General features: G+C 45.8%; 1 protein-coding gene across 2 annotated transcripts in view; it reads right to left on the bottom strand.

Annotated features, from left to right (window-relative positions):
* dachd (dachshund d) overlaps positions 1–17500 on the bottom strand; it is a 126643-nt gene that overhangs the window by 53791 nt on the left and 55352 nt on the right. For both annotated transcript variants that reach the window (XM_062534219.1, XM_062534220.1), the window contains exons 2-3: positions 12842–12957; positions 4326–4490 (exon numbers count right to left, since the gene is read on the bottom strand). In XM_062534219.1, the coding sequence (XP_062390203.1) occupies positions 4326–4490; positions 12842–12957 (281 nt within the window). The remainder of the gene's footprint in view (positions 1–4325; positions 4491–12841; positions 12958–17500) is intronic.

The following is a 17500-nucleotide window of genomic DNA, read 5'->3' as shown; positions in this document are numbered from 1 at the left end:
TCTCTCTCTCTCTCTCTATCCCTCTCCCCACTCCTCTCTCTCTTGCTCTCTCTCTCTCTACCCCTATATCTTGCTCTCTCTCTCTCTCTCTCTCTCTCTATCCCTCTCTCTCTTTCTCTCCCACTTGTGCAGAGAAAAAAGCTGTTCTTTTCCACAACTTGAAATTGGCAGGTGTTTGTTAGCGGCCAGGCTTGACCACATTTTCCCCTCAATAATGAAGGTTCTAGTCGAGGTCAGCTCAATGGGAGGGAATGCATCAGTGTTTATTTCGGTCCGAGGCAGTGTGTGTCGCACGTGTTTTGCTTGGTTTGTGATCTGTAATTGTGGCATTTCCTCTGAGTCTATGGAACAATCCACATTGTGCACAGAGGGAACCCCCCACCACTCGCTCTCCCTCCCTCTCTCGCTCTTGAAGAAGAAGAAGAAAGAGAGAGAGGAGAGAGAGGAGAGAGAGAGAGAGAGAGATACAGAGACGGAGAGAGAGGGAGAAAAAGTCCCAGGGAAAAATCAAAGTGAGCCAAGCCATCGGTTTAATCAGAGTGCCTCCTCTTCTGTCCTCTCTCTCTCTCTCTCTCTCTCTCTCTCATGCGCTCTCTCTCTCTCATTCTTTCTCTCGCTCTCTCTCCCAGGATGTTTGGTTATTTGGCTCAAAGTTGGACTGGCTGTTTTTGTTATAATTAATAACATTGATGCAAACAGGAGAGGGTAATTGCGTTGAATATTTAATGCGGGGGGAAAAAGAAACATTAGCCTGTTCAATTTACATCAACACAAAGACAACACAGGCAATCCAAGCCCAGGAACAGAACGGAGTGTCCTTCACACACACACACACACACACACACACAAACACACGCACACACACACACACACACACACTGCAAGCTGTGAAACAAAAGCACCAGGGGCATCTACATCAGAAAAGCATTCCTCTCAAAAGGGCTTTAAAGCTCCTTTACATCCACAGCCATTAGGATGAAACATCCTGTAACGTAGGTGGATTTGTAAATAATACTTCTGTATCCACCTCATTACCTCACAGTATACATACGATATGATGACACATTTACACTAATAATAGATTAGGGATTTCCACGTGATTGCTTATGTAACCTTCATCTATAGGAATTAGATCAATCAAAGTCTCTTCAGCGGGGTGACAAAAGCAAACCTATTCATGAGCTCATTCCCCAGCTAGGCCCACGCTACACATAGCTGACTCCAGTGGCCAGTGTCTGAGCAGCTCCAGCGGCTGCCAAATAAAGTTCTGGACAAGAAGAGTCATTGCTATATCTGTCGAGTGATATCAAGCTGCGCACTCCCCTCTGCATAATGTACTTGCGGCCAGTATATATTAGGTGCTCAGAAACCAAATCCGGAGAGGCAATTAACACTCGGTCTGAGTCAGGAGTGCAGAGATACAGTCATCTCTAGTGCTGTACACAGTACAGCTAGTATGGGCAAATATAGGCATTTTCTCCTACTTGGGCTACTGTATTTCTGCACAATTGCTCTATCAGATACAAATGTTCTAATGCATGAAAACAAGTGATTTTCCAATTCAGTCGATGAAACAGTCAGTTAAAATATATGATATGATGGTGTATGATCTTTGTAACGGGAGCGTGTGTTTACATTTGTATTTGCATTTGTTGTTGTCTTGTGTTGTCTGCACCGCTGTAAAACTCTCCTTTTCCCCTGTTGTTCTAACGCAATAATGCTCCGAATATGACAGAGAAATTTGCTGTGAGATAAGGCCGGACTGGAGAACACTGTCTATTTCACTTAAAAACCTAATTTATGTCGCAATTAAAGGCTGAAAGAAGCTGCTGCTCAGTGCGGCAGCTCTGAAAAGAGCTGGCCATATTTCTCCCTCTTATCATCCAGCCTCCTCCTATTGGCCCACCCTGTCACAAGAGACTGCTTGATATAAACAAGAGATTGCACAGACATCCCAGTAATCAATATTAGGATGGCTTCAGTACCAAACATCATTTGTCTCGGGCCACCATTCCTTTGACCAAACGAAGCATTAATTCAAATCATAAATCTGAGGTGATTTAAATCCGGGGGAATGAGAATGGGGAGAGGCCCGGCTCCCCCCGCTTTAATGATTTATTTTGTACATTTCTCGCGAGCGAGAGATTTGTCCATACGCGGTGACAGGTCACCTTCAACCACCACTGGCAGACTCTTCATCACCATGCCGACAAGCATCTCATCGGCGCAAGTAAATATTAAAGGGAAAAAAGAATCCAATTGATTGTGGATGGGGCCGGAGAGGCGTCGCTTCTGCCATATATTTCACTCAGAGGGGCTAATGCCCGCGCGCTCGAAAGCCACGGCGGTGGTGGCGGCGGCGGACCGACGCTCGCTCGTGGGCCAGAATTATTATTCTTGTGGGAGAGGGCCCCGTGTGCGCTCAAGGTTACAATTTAAATTGTAAAAAGATAAAACAGTTTCTTATTAGCTTCATTGCCGTAGCCTTGCGAGACTTATTCACATTCATCTTTATTTCTGCGACCTCGTAGCCTGCCATTTTTTTTTTCTTTTTTATTTTCCCCCTCGCAGTCATGACCTCAGTGTGTTTGCATTTTCTCACGGTGATATCGACTTAGGATGCATCTTGTGCTTTCCGCCCCCTTCCCCCCCTGACGTAGACGGAGTCAAACTGCTGCCCAGAAAATCCTCTGGTAGGCCGCGCGGACGGTCAAAACATGGGAATCAAATGCAAAAATGTAGCTGAAGGATTAAGAGTATCATTTGTAATGGGTTTGTGATTTTACATGACACTATTATTTCCACAGAGAAATGGCTCGGAGTTAGAGAGGAAAATCCTACAGTGTTTCAGAAATCATTAATTGAAATGGAAGATATTCAAAACCAATTCAGTTGTACAAATTAAATTAGCAGCCCACTTACAGTAATAGCTAATAGCTTTGGGATGAAGTGCCCGTGGATGCATCTCAACACATTAAAAAAAAAGGACTCAGTTTGTCATTTTCGGTCAGGGGAAAGGAGATTGCAGTTGGCATCGTGAAATTAAACAAATTGGTACCACTAGAGCTTAAGGATACCGTTCAGCAGGAGAGAAAGGAGGCAATCTACTGTCTCAAATTGTTTGTTTACAACAAAAAGTTGTAAAAATTTTAAAAAGCATTAAAAATGTCTTGTTGAAAGGCCGTAAAGCAAACAGTACGTTTTGTTACAGTACTGAGATGGCTGGAAGCAAATGGCAACATTGGTGAACTGCAGGGAGTTGTGTTTGTTTTCAGAACCTTTAATGCACATGGCTATTATACACCACTATACACTAATGAATAAGTAAGTGATATATCGCTGCAATGTTTTCCATATACGATATTTATAGAATCAAGCACAGTATATTACAGCAACTTTGTAATTGTAACGGTGACTCCATTGGGAAATATATATATATATAATATATATACATGGTGATCTGTCATCCATTGCCCAAGCTATCTGGCCTCATATTTAGATAGCTATCAGTTCTCAGTCATGTGCTTGCTCTGAGAAATAAATGGATTTGTCACAGGGATTCTCCTGGGCTCTGAGATGAGCACTTAATGGTTTCACAGAATCCACCTGAATGAACCAATTAGGGAGCATCCAAACAGAGTGATATCCCAGCCAGTCAATTACGCTGTATATACAGTACAGAACACATTGATATAAGGGTGTGTGCACCTCTATGGTGGATACGTTTGGCAGAGATACTAACATAATTTGCAATAGCTTTAACATTAAAGTTTTTGATACAATTAATGTGTACAAAAACAAACAAACAAACAAACAGACAACTCAATCCAATCCCATCAGTGCTGCTGCAAGGGTGATCTAAGTGTGAGTTAGGAGCTTTAACACCAGTAGTTTCTGGGCCACTGATACCTGACTGACTGACTATGAGAAGTAAGAAGTCTTGATGTTTGAATACCAGAGAGTGGAGGAGAATAGACGAGCAATGAGAGGAGTGGAAAATAGAGAAAAAGAGGAGAGACTAGAGGACTGGAGAGGTGAGAAGAAGAGAGGAGAGAAGAGAAGAGCCATGGAGAGGAGAGAAGAAGAGAGAACAGAGGAGAGGATAGAGGTGTGGAGAAAAGAGAGAAGAGGAGAGGAGAGGAGAGGAGAAAGATGCAGAGAAGAAAGGAGAGGGGAGAGGAGAGGAGGAGGGGAGAAATATGTGGAGAAAAGAGAAGAGAGGAAAGAGGAAAGGGGAGGAGAGAAGAGAGGTATGGGGAAAAGAAGAGAGGGAAAAGGAGAAGAGAGGAGTGTGGAACGGAGTAGGGTGACGCGAGGAGACTCACCCACACTGGAGCTGAGGTCGCCGTTCTCTGAGTCGCCGGCGCCGTGGTGCTGGTTGTTGTTGTGGTAGCTGCTCATGACCTCCAGCTTGATCTTCTTCACCTTCATGGCCTCGGCGATGGCGGCGTTGGTGGCGGCGGCCGCGGCAGCTGCGGCGGCAGTGAGACCTGAGGCCAGACGAGGACAGAGGGTGAGGAGGAGGAGGAGCGCGCTCTTCATCCACACGACAACAGGTAACTACAGGTGTCACCAGCAACATTTAACGAAAAGTCAGCAAATCATAAAATAAGAAAAATATATAAGATCAAATGGAGATGATGGAGAAATGGAAGGGGGAAAAAAATGACAAAATGACAAAAAACACACTCATCAGTCATACACATCAGACTGCGTTTGAATGGTGATTTGTTAGGGTTTTTACTGTTCTCTCAATCATAATGCTACAGGATGCTCAATAATCACTCCCGTGTGCGCATTCCATGACAAATCCTCCAGGCGAGCGCGTTGCTTTTGTTTAAGGTATTTCGCGTCACATGGCTGCTGGCTCGTGTGTGTGTATACGGCGGCAATCAGTCTCCTGTCAATCCAGTCATGCAAAAGTTACGAAAGTTTGAAAATGTGACAGAAGCGTTTAGTTTGAGGGTGATTGGGACAGACACTGGAGTCTTCTCCGGTGCCCAGGTCTTAGGGGGATTGAGTTAGAGGGGGAGAGGTTCAGCAGTCCCAGCCCAGCCCAGCCCAGCTGCCATAGGATACATTATTACCCTGATGGAGCATTACACAGCCAAGATGTTTCTGGCTGTCATACATGCCACCTCTCACACTCTCTTTCTCTGTCTCCATCTCTCTCTCTCTCTCTCTCTCTCTCTCTCTCTCTCTCTCTCTCTCTCTCTCTCGCTCTCCCTTCCGCCCTCTCTCTCTCTCATTCTAGCCATCTCTCTCTCAATGCAGAAAACAACGCCACTGTTTCTTTGATGGTGACAGATGGAAGCCGGATAACATATCGGAGCTGACATGTTGCCATGGTTTCAGTTTTGTAAATAAACTGGTGGGTGCGTGTAACAAAGTGAAAACAAACAGCATGCAACAGGAAAGGGAAAAGGGGAAGACAGGGGAGGGGGGGAACGGGGGGAAATGAAAGAAATAAAAATACGCAAAAACCTCCAGACAGGAAATGCAATCTCCTTGAAGATATTGCACCCGTTTCAAGCAATAGCCAAGTAGTGATATACATATCTAATATATTCATCTGATCTCATCCTTTTGTCATACGACATAGAGGATGAGGGGGAACATTGTGATTCAAATCCGTATGGCCATCGTCACAATAATAATTCAGCTCTATTGTAATTGATTTGGGTGAGGGGAGCGACTGGGCAGGCAGTGGCCACCAAAGCTCTGACTGAGAGCTCACTGTCACTCTCAATACTGCTGAATGGTTGCAGGAGCAACAGAAAAATGTGAAAAGGAAAGAGCAGAGAGAAGAGAGAAGAGAGAAGAGAGCGGGCCTCCGATGAATGAAATTACTGAAATGAAGTAGATGGATTCTTTCACAAACACGGGCCCTGTGTTCAGCGATGTTCAGTAAATCTTCTGATCTATGTCTGCTTGTTCTCTCTCTCTCTCTCTCTCTCTCTCTCTCTCTCTCTCTCTCTGTCATTGCTGACTGTTCTCCCTACCTGCTGCTGAAAATGGCCATGAAGCACAATGCCTATACAAACCCTTCAAGAGTGCAGATTGTCTCTTGTTTTATCCTCCAGAGATGCCAGGGAGGAGAAGGGGGGGAGGAGGGGGGGCTGCTGCTGCTGCTGCTGCTGCAATGGAGACATAAAACTGCCTTCTGCCAAGATTGTTTGACTTTAGAGATGAGCTTCCACATACATTTCTATCCACCATGATTCATTATCAGCGAGGGTTGCAAATAGAGATTGCCTTTTTGTGCAAGTGTGAGAGATGTTTTTTCCCACAGTGTCTGAGAAATGAGGAAGCTCGCCGCCGCAGACAGCGTATGGCGCTATCATAACGATGCATTACACACGCCATGCAACACGTGCATTCAAACTGTGAGTCCTTGTCACGTGACTGATTTGAAGAGTCCCGTTTGGGTTAAACGTCCACGCTGCTTTCTGACAAGGTCCTCCATTTTGAATGGGCTGCCGTGCCGTCGATGCTAATTCTGTGAACTCGTAGTTCTGCTGCTCTCTGATTGTCAGGCCTTGTGACGGCTGTTCAAACCTCTTCTGTGCTGGACCCCTGTGCTCTACTAGAACGTGTGGAAACACCTGAAAGAGTTGGGAGAGAGAGGAGAGGAGAAAAAAAAAAGCCCATGTGCGTGGCGAGGTCACCGTTACGAGTAAAGCACTCCATCTTTTCAAGAGGCCGTCGACGGGGTTCAGCGCTCTCTCTCTCTCTCTGTGGCGCTGCGGCGCGGCGTGGAACCAACGCGATACGCAAATTTATCACCACTTAGCCGTCACATTTCAGTGACGCGACTCGAGTGCGCCTATTAGCCACGTGTCTGCTACCGCCAGGGCAAGGAGAGAGAGAGAGAGAGAGAGAGAGAGAGAGAGAGAGAGAGAGAGAGAGAGGAGGGGTGGAGAGGAGAGAAAGAGGACAGAGAGAGTGAGAGAAAGACAGTGCAGAGAAACAGGGTGAGGGATGGAGTGAGAGAGGGAGAGAGAGAGGAGAAGGGGTCAGATAGAGTGAGTGAGAGATAGAGAGAGCGAGAGAGAGAGAAAGAGAGATAGAAAGATAGAGAGAGAGAGAGAGAGGAGGGGAAGGGCAGAAAAAAATCGAACATGTGGCATTAATACGCCGTTCTGGTTCCTCAGCAGCTGATAGGCAGATGGCACGAGGCACTTTCTCTGGCTGGGGCTGGGGGCCGCATATCATTTAGGCGCCTTGTTTGCATTTTAAAATACATCAGTACCATATTGACGTACAGTATACATCATGTCAAGAGTGGCCACTCTCGTTTGTTGGCGGATGGCGGACGCCCGGACCCCGTCCGCTGTTCCATATGCATGGAGAGAGGAGGAGGAGGAGGAGGAGGGGGACGAGGGGGGGGACGAGCCAGCGCGAACGGAGCCCGTAAGAGGGTTACACGTTCACCACATAATGAATGTGGCCTCTGCGCTCACTGAAGGTCAACTTTCATTTATGTATAATGGGCGAGAGTCAACTGTTTTCTAAATGAGATGTATGCACAACAGTAAGCAGAGGTGTGTGTGTGTGTGTGTGTGTGTGTGTGTGTGTGTGTGTGTGAGAGAGAGAGAGAGAGAGGGAGTGAGAGAGGGGTGGGGGAGGGCTGGATGAATATATTGTATTAGGATCACCTTTGGGTTGTTTGTATGATAAATTCCATCACACGTGTGCCTTCACTAAGCATTTCCATGCGACAATTACACCTGAAAACTGACCCATAAGAGGCGAACTCCACGGTATGGGTGATCGCTCTCACAGCCTCACTCTGCTAAGCAGATCTATCTATCTTTGCCAGTTGAAGCTCTCATCCATCAACACCTCAAATTCATTATTTTGAACATGGCAAAGAAAAACAGTGCAGTGCAGTCCACAGGGAATGCATTAAATGTATGCATTTGCGTACATATAAACATACTATACAGACACTCCTTTAGCCTATGGACTTCCTACGCTATTTGCCATGATAATGATATTCTTCAGAATCAGAACACCATCATCCCGTTCCTAATCAGCCCGTGAAATGTAACATGAATATCATACATATGCTCCATTGTATTTACAGAGCACTCGTACACTTTTCAGCGGAGTGATTTTCATACAGGTTCAGCAGGTCCCGTTGTGTACTGCCGGCGCTAGCCGCTTGCGTAAGCAACAAGTACGCTCGTGTGCGCCGGGCAGCTAAATGTAGAATGAGAGCCATCCCACTCCCTCCTCATTACAATTCATTACCACGCAAAGGGCCGCTATCTCGGAGATCTGCCTGTATACACCTTTTTCAAAGTCACCTTTAAATTCAGATGCACAGCGTTTTTTTCCCCCTCCTGCACTTTGTTTTTTTTCTTTCTTTCTGTCTTTTTTTTGATAGTGCTTCTCAGTCTTTTTTCCTTTTTCTTTTTTTGAGGATGAATCTCCCTCGCCAGTGTGGCCGAATACAAGCTCAGTGGCAGACGAGCCACTAGCACAGACACACTGGTGACGTCTGCTGTGAAGGGGAGAGTTGAAGGGGGATGGGGGGATGGGGGTTGCCAGTTGGAGGGTGGGGTTGGGTTGGGTGGTGGTGGCGGCGGTGGTGGTGGTGGTGCTTCTTTAACAAATAGAGAATTGCATGGTACTGTCACACCCGAGCACCAAACAGCAAATAATGGAGATGGGGTCTGATCGTCGCCCTCGGAGCATCTGTCATATTAAATAATAATGAAGGATCTATTAATATGCAAAGGAACCAGCGGTAGACTGGCTTAACGCTGCCATGCCTCTGCATATTGTCAGAATGTTCATGATTAATTAACATGCTAGCTGCCCCATACCTGCACCGTGTCAGAACATTCTTATAACAAATACTGAATGTATGTGCCCTCCTCCGACTTAGCGTAATTAAATTAAAATCAGATTAACTTCACATCAGTACACAAAGACTGACTTTTACGACGGAGGCGATAAGGAATTACTCATGCTTATCTCTTTATGTTACTATGTGTGTGAGTGTGTGTATGTGTGTGTGTGTGTCTGTGTGTGTGTCTGTGTGTGTGTTATTCACTGAAGGCAGCACTGAAATCTGGCTTTATGTAACAAACAAAAGTCGTAGGCAGAGGGAGTCTCTCTATGCGGTTGAGCGAAGAGGTATAATTTAATGCACGGACAGCATAAAACGAGCCTCCATTTGCCTGTCTGCCTGTCTGTCTGTCTGTCTGTCTGTCTGTCTGTCTGTCTACCTGCCTATCTGTCTGCCTGTCTGTCTGTCTGTCTGTCTGTCGGTGGGATAGTGCGGCTCTTTAGTGCACTGTGGTGCCTCAGCAGCTCTGGCCTGTGTGACGCTGGAATCATTAGGAAGCCACCATCAATTACAGACAGCACACGCCGTACAACATGCTATGGAAGTCTCCGCGAGAGGCCGAATAACACTGGGGCTGATGTATCAATCAAAGTCTAATTAAGCTCTCATTCTGGAGAATGGCTTATGGCGCTCAACGTTTCATTAGACCCCTTTGGTGTTTCTGTTCATCCGAAGGGGGTTTGCTGCATTTCTCTGTTAAGTTAATGGGCAGGTTCGGTGCACGAGGGGGGGGACCTATCCGTGGTGGGCATCACACAAACAGTGAAAAACAGTTAAGAACGATATTACATTTTCTATAATGTCGTAGAAAAAAATACTCTTTTTCAAACACTTTTGCCAACATCAGTTGTAGTGGCAGCTCATTCTTTGTGTGGTTGTTGGCAGGTTAAACTACTCAAAGTGCCTTTTTACGCCACTTGACTCAATACTAGCTTCTCTCTCTGAGACCAAACAGACACCTGCCACACACACACACACTTTAGGCGATGGTCAGCAGGGGAGCTGCGGCGGCTTCTTCCTCAAAGCTTCTTAACCGTAAAGGAGATGTCATCTTCGCGCGGTGTCAGCCCCCGCAGCCAAATGATAGGATTTACAGGGAGCCGTCTCCCCTCTCCTCTCCTCTCCTCCCCTCTCCTCTTCTCTCCTCTCCTCTCCTCTCTTCTCCCCTCCTCTTCTCTCCTCTCCTCTCCTCTCTTCCCCTTCCCTCTCCTCTCCTCTCCTCTCCTCTCCTCTCCTCTCCTCTCCTCTCCTCTCCTCCCCTCCCCTCTCCTCTCCTCCCCTCTCGTCCCTCACAAATGCATCAGGAGCCGCCGACGCTGAGGCTTGTGGAGCCAAGCCCCCGAGGACACTGTCACTCTGAAAGGGCTCGACTCAAAACGCCTTTTAAATAAATATGGGCCCGGTGAAATGAAGACATGTTCACCAGGACCTAACACAAGTCATTTTAAGGCTACAGAGATGCTATGTTGATACTATATTGAAGTATATTATATAATGTATATATTACACAGACAGCTTATGGAAGGGAGGTATGAAAGGGGTAGGCTGGATGTGTAATCTTGGCAGGGATAGAGAACATTTCTCTTTTTTTTTTCGAAAAACATCAGCAGCAGACAGTTCTTTCATGACCCTAACCCAAGCTTGCTTTGGGGAATTAAAACAAACAACACAAAAATAAAATTAATATTACAGTGACTGAAGTCTCCATGCATAAGTGATGGCAGCTCACTTTGCCCCAGGCTAAAGGAGATTTTTTTTTCTTCTCTGTGTTGTTATTTGATGACTTAGTGCTGGATTTTTTTTCCACTTTAGTGCATTGCATCACACGGGAAGATTTTTTTCAGCCTAATTTCTGTTAAATGGAGTCACCTTTGACTAGACGTGGTAGGAAGAGGGGTCTGTCTGACAGGGCGAAAAGCCAACAGGGCATTGCGCTTAAGAGTCAAACCACTGACAGACAATAGCAAGCACTTACATCTAAAAAATATATATGCCCAACTCTGGGAATACTCACGGCTGGATAAATTGAAATGATGCACGGATAACGCTCTCAAGTGAACTGAATCTCCAAACATTTGTGAAACACTTAAGCTGAACTCTTCAATCGAGAGGCTGCCGGAGCCCTGCCAGCACAGAAGCAAAAACTGTCATGACACTTGGTCATTACTATTCATGACAAGCTTATGAAAAATGCATCCGCAGACTTGGGACACACACATACACACGCGGTACTTTATATTGGCTAGTTGGCTAGCCCGCTTCATTTTTTTTTTCTTCTTTTCTGTGGTCGTCTGGCTGTGGATTCATAGAACATTATAGACTTTTCAGCTAACTGTAGAGTCAGCTCTCTCCAACAGGTCATTGTGGATGGCAGCCGAATAATATAACAAAAAGGCCAGTCCACTTTCTAACCAAGATATCCACTCTAGTGCACTGCGATGATAGACCATAATGGGTCTATCATAATTTCGTGGACTGAAACATAATAAACTACCTTGATAACCTTCATGGGAGAATAATGGAATTACACAAGTGAATACAAGGAAAAGACCAGACTCGTCGAGGTCAGTCATTGGAAATGGAGGATCCCTTTCTTTTCAAAAGCCTTGTGCAAATGTCAAGATCATAGGGGGACCGTGGGTTTAAAGGCAATGATATCAAAGGCGCTCATATTGCCGACGTGCCGGACTAAATAAGAGTGGTCGGTCGTCGGTCTCTGTGTCTCCTTCTCTCTTCTCTATCCTGGCCTTTTCGGTTTTCCCATTTCCAAATAAGACTCTGAAGGCGTGACCTCACGCAGGCGGAGAGAGAGGAGGAGGGTGGAGGGAGAGGGAGAGAACACTAACTCACACGAGTTGAAAGCCTCAAGTATCTTTGAGCTCCATTGTCCAAGAAATTGCCTATTCCAGGGCTGTTTTTCAATATCAAAAGGCCCGTTCCATTCCTGTGTGTGGCGTTTTTTAACCCTCGTCTTCCTTCCTTTTCCAAAAAACAGTCACGTTGGCAACAAAAAAACAAAAAAAAAACAGTGTTGGGGAACAAAATGGAAATCATACTCTCTGGAGCAGAATTGTGGTGAGCTTCCAAGAAACACACACGCTGACACAAAGACATCCACACCCATACCCATACATAAAAAACACACACACATACACGTGCACACACACACGCACTAACGAACATAATAAAATTATTCGATATTTATTTTCTGTGATGATACAAGACAATTATGCTATAATAAGACGCTAATGCATATTCAGCGGCGCACTAACCAAGAGTTAATGCAACTTAATGGTTGCATTTTATTATCAAAAGGGCCAACAATCCGAGAGCGCAATATGCAAATCGGAGAGTTTTTCTTGCTCGCAACTTCAAAGCTGCCACAATGCAACCGGCCGCAAATAGAACAAAAGCATTTGCTGTAATAAGACGCGCTCAGGGCGAACTAAAGGCCCAAACGGCTGTTGTTGATTCTTGTGGCGATAAGCTTACTTTAACATCCCCAACCGCCTATGTACATATACCAGTGAAGTGGATTTAATCGGGCTAATTAAACCCCACTCAGGGCACAATGCAACATCCAGTGAAATCATTTGAGAGAAAATAACTCTCCTCTCCAATTTGTTGTGTTGTTGTTGCCGCTTTTCCGGGGGATGAGTGGAGGGGGGGGGGGGGGTGGAAGGGGAGAAGAGAGGAGGGTGTGTGTGTGTGTGTGTGTGTGTGTGTGTGTGTGTAGGTGGGAGGGCTTTGGTTAAAGTGGCTCAGTCCGGTCCCGCACCCTGGCTCGCTTGTCACTTCCTCCGCCATGCCATTTAGAGGACATGCCTGCGTCTGCTGCAGAGCCAGCCAGAGGGGGTGGGGTGGGGGGGATGGAGAGAGATAGGCAGGGGCACTGGGGGACGGTGTGAGGGGTGGTGCTGCTGCTGCTGGTGGTGGTGGTGGTGCGGGTGGGGGTTGGCAGCACTGTTTAAAGCCGCTTACCTGTGGGGGGAATCATTCCGGGAGACATTAGGCCGGGGACGGTGTGTGGCATTATGTGGGGGTTCTCTGGCGATGTAACACTCTGCGTCCTCTTCGGGGGCCTCCCGGGTCTTGAGCTAAAACAATGTGAAGTGGCAGAGAGAGGGGAGAGAAAAAAGAGAAAGAAGAGCGAGAGAGAGAGAGAGAGAGAGAGAGAGAGAGAGAGAGAGAGGGAGAGAGAGGAGGAGGAGGGAGGGGGATGGACAAGGATGGACAGAGACCGTAATAGAATGCAGGAAGGGTAGAGAGGGAAAGTGATAAAGAGGAGGAGAGGAGCAAAGACAAGATGAGAAACAAAAAGGGAAATAGAGACAGAGGAGGAAGAGAGGAATAGATAAAGGCAGAGAGGGGAAAAGAAAACAGGAGAGATAGAGAGAGGGAGAGGAAACAGAGAAACAGAAAGAACAAGGGATGCAAGAGAAAAAGGAGAGTGGAGGAGAATAGCAGTGGTGAGCATGATAGGGTACAAATATATGGAGGGGGGGAGAGAAAACAGGGAGGGGGGGTTGGTGTTAACATTCGCACCACTCCTCAATGCAATTCCAGTCCAAAGACCCAACATGTACTGTAAATAAATTTCTTTTCAAGGACAGTTGCTTTCTGTAGCTCTACATAATAGACTTCCATAACTAATTAGATTACACGCTGAATTCATTTCCTTTATTGAAGATCAACCACTTTTTGATGCATAATTCATAGGCCGTACCTCGTTACCTGCCCCACCGTATTAATATCCCCCCACTATTTGAATTGCCTCGTTTGCATATGCTAAAATCCAGCACACCGCTTTTCAGGCTCTGGAAATTACATGTTAACTTGTTATAATTATTACAGTCAGGCCACTATTGATTTATGAGACTTTTAAAAACCAAATATGTGTAGTTCTGGTAATGAATGATATTTTAAGGTTCTTCAGGAAATTAAAAGGCAACGGCAGCCTAAGGAAATGTTCGGGCTCGGCGTGATTTAATGTGAGACTTTGCTGGAAGGTTCTGGTGTCAGGGTGATTCAGACCTGTTGTGCACTCCTGATGGAAACTTTTATTACTCCAAATGAGTGGCCGAGATCATGGGATGATTAATGAGCGTGTGTGAGCTGAGGCTGAGGAGAGGGAGGAGGCGGGGGTGTGAGTGTGTGGGGGGTGTGGGGTGTGTGTGTGTGGGGGGGGGGAAGCCCCCTGAGGTTGGATTTTAAGGTGCTTTTCACCTAGCGTGGCAACAGACCTCCAAAATCAATACATGTTCATCACAATATCCAGCCTAAAACCGCAACTTGTTTAATTACAAAAACCGGGAATGTGCATCTTATGCTCTGTGAGGCTTTTGCCCTGTGATTTGATGAGACACGCTCTGCCAAAGTAGCAGAGAAGTGTGTGTATGTCTCTGTGTGTGTGTGTGTGTGTGTGTGTGTGTGTATGTGTGTGTGGGGGGTGGGGGGTTGTAGCGTTCCTAAACTATTTTAGAAACACAAGGCCTTTTTAAGCAACACTTATCTCCCACATACACATACCAGTGAGGTCCGTCCGCAACATCACTTCTGCCCATTTAAAGACACAGCGCGCCTCGACTGAAACGCCACGCATTTTATCACGTTTTACTTTCTGACAAGCATGAAATTGAAACGGAAATTCTTTGCCCCGCTTGCCTAAAACAGCAGAGCTCATGCAGTCAACGACCCCCCCTACACACAAACATACACACATACACACATAAACACATACACACACACAGAAAAGTCTCTCTCTCTCTTTCTCTCTATCTCTCTCACACACACAAACACACACACACACACACACACACACACACACACACACACACACACACACACACAAAAATCTATTTTTTTCATACTAGCCCATCCACAGACACAGACTTCATACAGCACAGCAGTTAGGCCTAAAGCTGTGGGTTGCAGTTACATGTCTTGTTTGGAATGAGTTGATTCATTCAGCTGCTCTGCAGCGCTTCTTTGCTCTGCTTAGCCTCCCGCTAACAGATGTATCTACTCTTGTGTGACATTTAGCAGGCTTTTTATTTTCCTTTTTTCCCTGGGTGTGTTGGCTTATTTACCCAAACGACGTTATTCTAACAACACACACATACTGTATCTGCAAGCAGCCCCACTTTCTCTCTCTCTCCCTCTCTTTCTCTCCCTTCCTCTTCTCCCTCTCTTTCCCTCTCTTTCTCTCAGAGGCTGGGATGGAATCTGCCTTTAATATAGTGCCTTATCTGATTTTGTCACTTCACAGAAAACACAGTCCCCTCTCTACTCAGATGTGGGGGGAAAAGGCTCTCAAATGAGAGCCTCGACAGAGAGAGGACTCCTGAAATGTAATTCCTATTTCTATAGAAACACCCTCTTTGATCTTATGAGGGAGATTGCAGACAGTTTTGCTGTCATCACTTTCAATGTGCTCGGCTGAATTATTTATGAAAGACCTCAATAGAGGGCATGTGATGGTAAAAGGTTTTTTTTTTCTCCCTCTCTCCTGAACAATACTAAAGGGAGTGAAACTCAAATGGACCGAAATGTCACATCAACTTTGGCTCTGGCAAGCAACGGCTTTGGGAATAAAATAGAATGGTTTAGCCGTGGCATTACAATGGGATTTCCTTATCGGACTAAATGTTGTTTAATAATGATATAGATGATAGAAGGTCGGACGTTAGAAGGCTCTGTGCGCCATCACGGTGACAAATAGTGTATATCTGTCAATGTACAGGCTAGGAACACCATATTGTGCTGCATTTCAACAAATAAAAGGGAGCCCCTATTGTGCCTAAACATGTCTGACATGATATTGCCCAGGCTGATATGAAATCAAATAAACGTGGCTGCCTTTGACCAGGCCTCTCCTTTTATCATTCCATTCTTTTTTATGAGAGAGAGAGAGAGAGAGAGAGAGAAATAGAGAGAGAGAGAGAGAGCGACAGGGAGGTGAATGGCGCACCGTAACTGGAACCGATGTGTCCAAAACGTCTAGCCTACATTTCTCTGCGATTTGAGCGAATGAGTTCTTATTTTAAACACAGCGAGACTCGGAGATCACGGACGGGGGGTGGGGAAATCGGTGTCTGGCGAGCGCGTCGGGAGCGCTTTTGTCCTGGGGTGTTATCCGAAAGAGAGCGGGGCCCGGTGTCAGCGGACCGCGCGAGAGGAACACAACCTGGACTGAAGCGAAAGAACCCGGCGATTTGTCAAGCTGCTCGTGCGGATTCCTTAAATAGCCTGGCACAGAAAGTCCCATGAAAAGTAGGCCATTATGGTGAAACGATAGCTACAGGGCGCGTTGGGAGATTTCACGCTGTCTGTTGAGCACCAGTATTTAACCCCGCCCAGCCTCCATCACAATAACGCACCTTTGGATTTCTCCGATTTGCTGTTGTCCTTTGTTTCTTTAAACAAAGCTGAACACTTTAGGTAATGGGGGGGAAACAATTTCACAATGGCTGACGCTTGGTAAATGAGCTAACAATACATAGAAATAGGTTTGCAATGCGCTTGCAGACAAGCGAGCCTGAGATGTAATCGTTTATATCTGCACCCACAATCTTTAAAGAAAATGTCTGTTTAGGGTCATATGGGTGGTGGTGTGTGCTTGTACTGTATATATGAACTGTGTGAAAATGTATATACGAACACAAAAGCACGGACAGGATTTACATGTTCAAGGACAAAAAAAAAAAAAAATCACTAAGCAGAAAAGTTTGGCACTGCACACCCAAACTCACTTTTTAAGAGACAAACAATGTATTTATACTTGCAGAGGAGGCCTATGTGGGAAACAGCCAGGAGACAGATGAGCATTATGTTCTGCACTTGCAAAAGCAAATGACTCTCTGGTTTCAAACAAAACCAGTGGTGGAGAATCAGCAGATGTCATTCCCCTTACTCTATTTACATTACAGATAATCACCGCTCTTATATTCCTGGCTTCAATTTAGCAAACATAATAGACCCCGCTAGCCCCCGGGCTCAGTGAAGGCAAATATGTCACAAAATCGTAGGAATTCTGCCGTTTTTGTTTTGCAACCATGGTGAAAAGAAAATAGGCCTGAACTTTCCCTGAACCGCACTTCCTTTAATGGACCTGTTCCATGTTGACCCAGGAGTAACGCTGGAACTCGATACCACCCAACACACGACACTGCAAAAATAATCAGGTTAGAAGGCTCACAATACGAGGCATACAGTTCCAATTTCAGGGCAACAATGCCGTTTCGGAGCAATTATTGCGCTCTCGTTCTCACCTCCTTTTTCCAGGAAGGGGACAATGAAGGATATGGCCGAATGTAAATACATTTGTATTCCTTCTTATCAGATTACACTACAGATCTCCACCTCTGAGGGGGGGGATGTTTAGGTTAAACCTAAAGATATGACGTACACAAAGGCGCGTACACGTACAAGGGAGAAAGAGGGTGTATGAGTGGAACACTCTCTGCACCTTTTAAACCCTGCATCTCCACATGAGACCAGCCTCTCTATTTGCCTCAAACAGCAGTCTTTTGACATCTTCAGGCTAAATGGTCTTCCCTGTCGAGGCTGCCGAGAGAGAGAGAGAGAGAGAGAGAGAGGGAATGAGAGAGAGAGGGAAAGAGATTGAGAGAGAGATGGAGA

This window comes from Sardina pilchardus, chromosome 4, assembly GCF_963854185.1.
Source record: "Sardina pilchardus chromosome 4, fSarPil1.1, whole genome shotgun sequence".
NCBI classification, from domain to species: Eukaryota; Metazoa; Chordata; class Actinopteri; order Clupeiformes; family Clupeidae; genus Sardina; species Sardina pilchardus.
The sequence above is the reverse complement of the archived record's forward strand: the minus strand, read 5'-3'. Positions and strand labels throughout refer to the sequence as shown.